Source organism: Danio rerio, chromosome 25 (assembly GCF_049306965.1).
Source record: "Danio rerio strain Tuebingen ecotype United States chromosome 25, GRCz12tu, whole genome shotgun sequence".
In the NCBI taxonomy this organism is placed as follows: domain Eukaryota; kingdom Metazoa; phylum Chordata; class Actinopteri; order Cypriniformes; family Danionidae; genus Danio; species Danio rerio.
In genome coordinates, this window is record NC_133200.1 from 31,765,748 (window position 1) to 31,773,767 (window position 8,020).

At 36.7% G+C, this 8,020-nt stretch overlaps 1 protein-coding gene across 1 annotated transcript; it reads right to left on the bottom strand.

Annotated features, from left to right (window-relative positions):
* Positions 1-5,811: 5,811 nt before the first annotated feature.
* ugt5a3 (UDP glucuronosyltransferase 5 family, polypeptide A3) lies at positions 5,812-7,501 on the bottom strand (the record flags this gene model as incomplete). The annotated part of the gene is given in 1 exon segment (NM_001177491.2): positions 5,812-7,501. A coding segment is annotated over 1 exon segment (1,575 nt). The 3' UTR covers positions 5,812-5,911.
* Positions 7,502-8,020: the final 519 nt, after the last annotated feature.

Sequence of the window (8,020 nt, forward strand, 5' to 3'; positions counted from 1 at the left end):
GTTCAGAATAGCAGCGTAAGCTCCAAGCCTTACAAAATAAAGGTAAGCAATCAGTCAATATGCAGAATATACATGTTTCCATTAATTATTAACGTATCTTTGCGCTCAGCCAAAACATGTTACCTGAGAACAAGTAATTGATTTAAAAGATTTAGACAACTAGATGAAGTAAATATCACGTTTAACAACTATAGTTAGATTAGATCCAGCGGTTGATTCTTGATGTACAGTCTGATCAGCACAGCTCTCATCTGGCTAGATAAGCTGCAACGCATGCCAGAATGTGTGTGCGTGTGGGTGAGTGGTCATGTGATGTGCGTTTCCAGTGGTTTGGTGTGGATGGAGAGTTGTTTAGAAACGCTGGGCGAAACGCTAGTGTGGACGCGGATCGCTTTCATTCTAAAACAACGTTTAAAACTAAAACATACTAGTGTAAACGGGGCCTCACCCTCCTCTTCGTTCAACTCACACAGAATGGTCATTGTAACGTATGAATGTTCTATATCAACAGGGCTCAACAATAAGGAATGCCCAATGGCCTGGGGCCAGCGCGTGAGATGCTCGGGACAGTAGACAGGATCGTTGTCTGATGCCCTGTCACTAAAGTTTAATTTGCCTGTGACTATTTGTCAATTGTGTGCAAAAACAGTCAGAATTGAGAAACAGTTTGTGTTTTTAAGCCTTTAAATGCTACCTTCTCGGTTCCTCTTATCTGATTGGATGCTGTGAGCATGTTATTTTTTTCATAACAACTAGTACAGCGAAGAGACAGCAACATGGCGGCAACATCAAGTGATGATGCTAAAGGAAAACATTTGTTTTTAACGTCTTGGAAGCAGACATTTATGAGGGTACGCCAAGACTTAAAAAATTAAGTGATATTTTGTACAGTTTGCCGTCAGTTTGGCAGGTCAGCCATCTTTTGTTTTGCCATAAAATACCTGCACATTTTGCTACTTTTGTTTGCGAAACACTTTGAATTTTGTTCATTACACATTTATTAACATTTTTAAAATAATTAAAGTCTAGATTTACAAACATTTTGACACATTGCATTTTTTAAATGTGTGGCTAAGGAATAACTATTAACTTTTTTGTGGTAGGGCCTGTGAAAATATTGGCAGGGCAAGTAAAAATCTGAACCGCTGGTCCGATCGGGCCAGTAGAAAAAATCCTTAGCGTTGAACCCTGATCAATCCAAGTGACTTTTTCTCATGTTTGATATCATTTGAAATGTCTCAGTGCAACTGGTACAATAGTCTCATTCCCTCAGAAATAGACATAATCAAAATAATTGATATACAACTTCAGGCATCTTTTGAACCACTGCTAAGGGTGTGCCTTTACCTAGGGGGCTTCTATTCAAATGACCATTTGTTCCCTTTAGGCAGAAACTCTTCTAATCTAACATGCCACTAAATGCAAATGCCTTTTGTTGTTCCACACACACCCCTCCTTGAAGGAGATTCCTGATTTGACTAAGAAAAAGCATCAAAAAGCTCGGGGCGATTCTGTTACCAGATCAGCTCATAGTGTGGAGCTCTCATGCTCCATACTATATATATTTTTAAATCAGGTATGCCTCTTTTGATCTTTGATAATTTGATATCTGAATGAAGGAATGAACTGAATGAATTGGCATGATACACATTTACCTGACTAATAAATTGTTATATTTTGAATTATTCAAACAGATTTCATGTTATTATGTCTAGCAGGGCCGGAGTGGGACTCTTTTTCAGCCCTGGAGTTTCAAGCCTTAGACCGGCCCACCTCAGTTCACGACTGACTATATTAAAATAAGGTAATTTCCAATTCACGTTTTTTTTTTTTTTTTTTTGAGAAAACAGCTGCTTTAGAACTTTAAATGTTCAAAAACCCTAACAGTATTATATGTCTTAGCAATAAAACTATAATTAAAAAAAAAAACATACTCAGACAAGAATCAAACCAGGATCGGCGGCGTCGTAATCTAACGTGCTAACCACTGGACCACAACAGTTGTACATGAAGGACTGGCTCATCTGAGTAATATAATCATTAAACTGTAGGCTGGTTATATATAAAAAGAGCAGAGCTGCGGTAAAATAATGAATAAGAAGACTGTAGTCAAGTAAGTAAATAAATTAATTTAAAAAGTGTGACTGCTGAGAGCAACAGATTCTGGAGCTAGGGACACCGGCCCTCGCGGCCAAAAAACGCACCGGCCCACCGGGAATTCTCCCGGTCCTCCCGATTAGCCAATCCGGGCCTGATGTCTAGTAGATTACATTAAGTCCATAGCACCACAAGCCCCTGTACAGGTTCGTAATGGACTAAAACACGATAGACGGAGCAGTGTGGCACGCTAAACGTTGTTCTTAGAGCTCCGACTGACACTGATTAAATGTGGATCCCGCCCACAGAGCTGCAGTTTTCATCTCGTAAAACTTTTCAACTCAAAAGAAAAGATTTTAGATCCGCAAAAATGAAACAAAACCGGAAGCAAAATGAACGAGCACACAATAAATTGATTAGGGGGTAACTGCATAAAATGATAATAGTTTTTTTTGTTTTGTTTTGTTTTTTTGCTGTGTGCATTTTTTTAAATAAATGTTTTTTATTATTTGAAATCTTTTATTTTTTTAATTGCATTGTATCTAATTTTGGTCAAAAACTTCATATGTTTGTTTGAATAATAAAGACACTAAATTAACCCTGGCATTTATGGGTTCAAAACTTTTCAACTCACAAGCAAAACATTTCAACCTGCAAGCAACGATTCTAGATGTGCAATAAAAGACATCAGAAAATAGAGCAAAATTAATGAGTGTGCAATGAAAATTGTGCTAACTGCATAAAAGGACAATTGTTTATTTTTTTGCAATCCAAAATATTTTTTTTTATCATTGACATAAGTTTTTTTTTAATTAAACGTGTTTTTTATTTGAAATCTTTTATTTTTTAATTACTACATACTGATTTTTTCTTTAAAACTAAATATTTTTGATTGAATAATAAAGAAACAAAACTAACTCTATACAAGACACAGTACAAGCACTGATCTATAAAAGATAAGTGATTACAAGCCACGTGAAGCGATTACAACTTACAACACACAGAAATTTTGCAAACTACACAAAACGAGGCAACAATTTTAATTACACTTACATGTTATGATCCGGAGGAAGAAGAAACTGGTCTACTTGAACTGTAACAGTTACTGTCAAGTCCCTGTCAAAGTCTGACAAAGTCCCAATATCTCTGCTGCTCCTTCAAAAGCAAACGACCGACGAGTCCTACTTAGGTTATTGTATAAAAATCTGAAAAATGACAGTCAGGAACAAACACAGCACCAAGTTGGCTATACTGTGTTGCTGTGAAAAAGAACTTTAACCCTTTAAACCCCGCAGCCGATTCTCAGTCTATCAGTCAGTGATCGATCGGCATGCATTAAATTCCAGGGCTTTCATTACCCAGTGTTGCCAGATGTAGCTGACTTTTTCCAGCCCAAAACCAGTCCAAAACCGCGTTTTAAATTCTTTTTAACATAATTAGGCGCTGCTTGTCAATCAGACAACGCTTATTTGCTTGTTCTTGCTATCAATTGGAAAAAAAAAATATTGATAAAAGTCATGAACCACTGTGAGTGTAGGGGCTGCGTGATGCGCAAAGTGGGTGTCAGATTATCCAGGTAGTCAGATTTTGATACATCTTTCCTTCACCACATCTTGCGGATGGAGTTACTATGCATCACGAGGATTGCGCTATGCACTGTCACTATAATGGAGTAGGAGTTTTGTTAAACAAGTTGCTTATAAAATTTACATTTCAAAACCGGCCAAATTTTGTCAACCCGCTAATGCCATTTATTACCTTTACAATCAAATTCAAAACTACCCAATCTGGCAACACTGACTAATTAGATGTAAAATGGGCTTGGATGGGTTGGTGTAAAAAAACAACAACAACAACAGATGGATGGATGGATGAATAACCTAGCGCGATGGATAACGTAATAAAAAACGTACAAACTAACAAACTATTAATTCCTGTGTAAGTACATAACAGTTAAGGCCACTTAATATAAAGTGGGACCATGTAAATGTTAGAATAATAGCCCTTGTAAATTCTATCTTTCACAAACTAAGTTTCCATCTTAAGATGTGAAACTTACTTACAAACTGCAATATTGCATAAAACATTTGAAAATAAAGCAGCATTTCCATCTAAACAGTTAAAGAGAAAGAAAGCATCACTTCTTGATAAATAGGTGCCAAATATATTTAAAAAAAATAGAATCCGCTGGTTAGAAGAAGCATCTGGGGGCTATTTTCTTATATAATAAATAAATTGGGCCTCAGAAGAAGAATATTAAACTTGATGAATGTGCTGTGGCTTTTGGTGGCGTAAGACGACTGTTTGAAAAAGCAGCCAGTATAGAACATTCAGAGGTGTAATAAAGTGACTGAAGAGCTTTGATGACAGACTATGGCTAAGGGCTTTTAGAATGACCAAGGAACCATTTCAGATGTTGTGCAGTGTTGTTGGTACCATCATGACAGTTTTTGTTACAACATGGTCATTTTTGATGCACATGCTATAATGGTATGTGTTTCCATCATGGTTTATGCACATTTTTTCTTATAAAATAATAATTTGATCCCACGCATTTGTGTGCATAAGTTAAACCTTATGTACAGTTGGGGATTGTTTCATCCAATCTGGAGTGATTTTGAGTCTTAATCTGAACACTTGAAAGAGGGCATGTCTGAAGTTGACATAGCAGCGTCAGCCAATGAAATTTATCAGCAATAGGCCACAAATTTTGTGAAAATGCTTTAAATTCAAAAAAATAATAATTCTGTTATACACTTTGGGAAAATTTACTACCCTTTTGTTATGTTCGGGATGAAAACATCCACTAAATTAAACTGTAATAATGCATAAAATTGTTCTTTTTTTATTATTCTTTTTTTTTTCATTTCACAAATCTGTTAATCAAGCTAAATTGTTTAGAAAAATCACAGGATTTTTAATTCTTTCATTGCCAAATTCACAAATGATGTCACTGATTTGGTGGGGAAAAAACACAAAATAACGTATTTTCAATATAAAAAGTAAGTGCGAATTTATATATCTTTACATTTAATCAAAGTCTTGGCCAGGTGAAACAACATTGCTTTTGATAATATGATTTATTGATATTTGATTAATTTTAATTTTTTTCTCTCCCTAATTAACTTTGTTTTTGCCCGATTGATTTCCATAACCACATTTTTAATTGCAAAATCGTGACACCATTTAATCATGCATTTTTGATTGTTGGTGGATTTCCCTGTTGGGAAGAGGTAAAATTTTCATTTTACTGTTGATCATCAGTTGACACCATTAACCCTTTAGACAGGCCTGTGGAAACAAGCCTAGTTATAATCCAGTCCGCAATTACTTTTTATATTGAAAATACGTCATTTTCTGTGTGTTTTCACCAAAACAGTGATATCATTTGTGAACTTGGCAATTAAAGAGTTACAAATCCTGTAATTTTCTAAACAATTGAGTAGTTTTAATTAGGACTGAGGTTGATTAACAGATTTATGCAAAAAAAAATAAAAAATTTATCTGATGCATTTTTACAGCAGTTTAATTCAGTGGATGTTTTGTTATCCCTAACATAACAAGGGGGTAGTAAATTTGAACAGTGCACAAGGGTTAATGTGGATTTTCAAAATGTATGTGCAGCAAGTCTATTTTATTCAAAATGTGAATCAAAACATGTGAATGGAAGCAGCTACTGATGGCTGTAAAAATGATTGTAATTGTCAGTTAAAAGTATTGACAAGACTGCATTTGTTCTGAATTTTCATTTCAGGTAAATAACGATTCTTAAGTGGAAAAAAATTCTAATTAACTGATATTTTCAGTCAGTATGTCACTCATGCTTTACTTTCTTTCTGAATAAGCAAAGGCAAAAGTATTTGGTCATATAAGCAGTCACCAACGCAAATACTAAAACCATCAACATTAATGTCAAAATAACATCTATAGACTGATACTCAATCCAGGACATTCTGAAAGACTGAGTCCGTAAATGAGGAGCTCCTTTATTCCTCATGACAAACTCAATCCAGAAGATGGCACGATCAAGAGGTTTCATTGGCTGGTCGTGGTGCAGCTTGGACAGTCTCTGCATGTTCTCTCTGTAAGACGCATTATGCAACACTTCCTTCAACGCCTCCAGAAACACAGCCCTGTCCAAAGTTGCAATATCTACAATTTTTGCTGTTCCCTTTGCTCGCATCCTGGAGAGATTATCAGGCTGATCAAAAGCTAAAGGAAGGCCTACAATGGGCACCCCGTGATAGATGGCTTCCTGAAGTCCATTGGTGCCTCCATGTGCTACAAACAGTTTAGTTTTAGGATGTCCAAGCAAGTCATTCTGGGGCAGCCAGTTCACAATCAAAGTATTGTTGCCAAGGTTTGCAGGTCGTGGACCTGTGTATCTCCAAATGACTTTTTGAGGCAGTTGAGCGAATGCTGCAGCAATTTCATCATTGAGTTCACTCAGAAGCTGACCAAAAACTGTTCCCAAACTCATCATGATCACCCCATGTTCTCCAGAGCTCTGCACAAACTCCTCAAGATCACCTGGAAGTGGCTTTGCAGGTTTGCACTGGAAGCCTCCCATGTAGACCACATTTGGCATTGTGGGTCGTGGAAACTCAAAAGTAAAATCGTTTCTCATGAGCCAGAGGTCTGCATCCTGAAGCAGCGAGAAGAAATTAACATTGGGGCCAAAATATTTCTGCGTGAGCTCTTGGTAAGGAGAACCAAAGTACTTGGAATTTTTATAAAGAATCATTATATATGTCATCATGTTCATGACTCTCTGACTGAATGTCATCTTATCTGTTAGTTGTAAGCCAGTAACAGGTACATATGAGAGAGGAGTTGGAGCTATATCAAAATGAGCTTCTCCATACATGGTCCAGCGGACATTATACACTAGAGGGAGCCCAAGACGATGTGCCAGTAACACACCACCTCCAAAAGCAGGATCCGTCAGGACAACATCATATGCAGCATCTTTAAGAGAATTCATCAAGGTTTCATTTTCAAACATTGTAGCTGTCATCTTGCATATTTCCTGATGAATCTCTGTAAATCTGCTATACGTTTCGTCAGCAAGTGCCATTTCATTCCAAAAGGATTTTCCTTGTCTCTGCATTTTCAGTAAGTGAGGGAGGAACGTCTCCATGAAGTCATCATCAAACACCCCATTGTCCACAGTGATAGAAGTGTAGAGAGGAGACTGTTCCTCAATGTACCAGCTGCTAGAACCTCGGACCACGGTGATACTGTGACCCCTCGAATGTAATTCCACAATAAGGACTTTCATATTGACCCAATGACTTCCATCCACAGGAACCACTAGAAGTTTACCAGCGTAAGATCTTGAAAGGGCACATAACAGAAGGAACAATCCGAGATGGGTGGAGGGATGCATCTTTGTAGCCAATCTTAAATGAGAAAGAATATAACAGAGAATTAAATTCAGTGGTAAACAAATGACCTGTTATTTCCCTGAAATATCACTGAATGGTTGCACCCCTTCATCTAAAAAATACTACCAAGATAGATCTACAACAAACTAATCTTTACCCTAGATTGTCTACTGGATATTTAGCAGAAGAAGATCACAATGTGTCAGTACTTTGCATATTGGATATTTGCTTTTGAAATCTTAGCAAGAGCTGTCCCATTCTTAAATAACAATCCTTGTCTATGGATCTGTCATAAAATGGACAGAAATGTCACTGAAATCATCCTCATGTTTTTCAGTATCCAGACAGTGTGTAGAGAAAAAAACTGCTTTTCAGTGTATCGACAACTTGAAAATCAGATGACGGGGATAATTGTCACCTTATTAATTGACCCTTGATGACACAAACAATGGTTCAATCCAAAGATGTGGATTAGATTTATCTTCAAAACTGGAACATCACATAAAACATTTGCAACTGAGGCAAAATTACCGAAC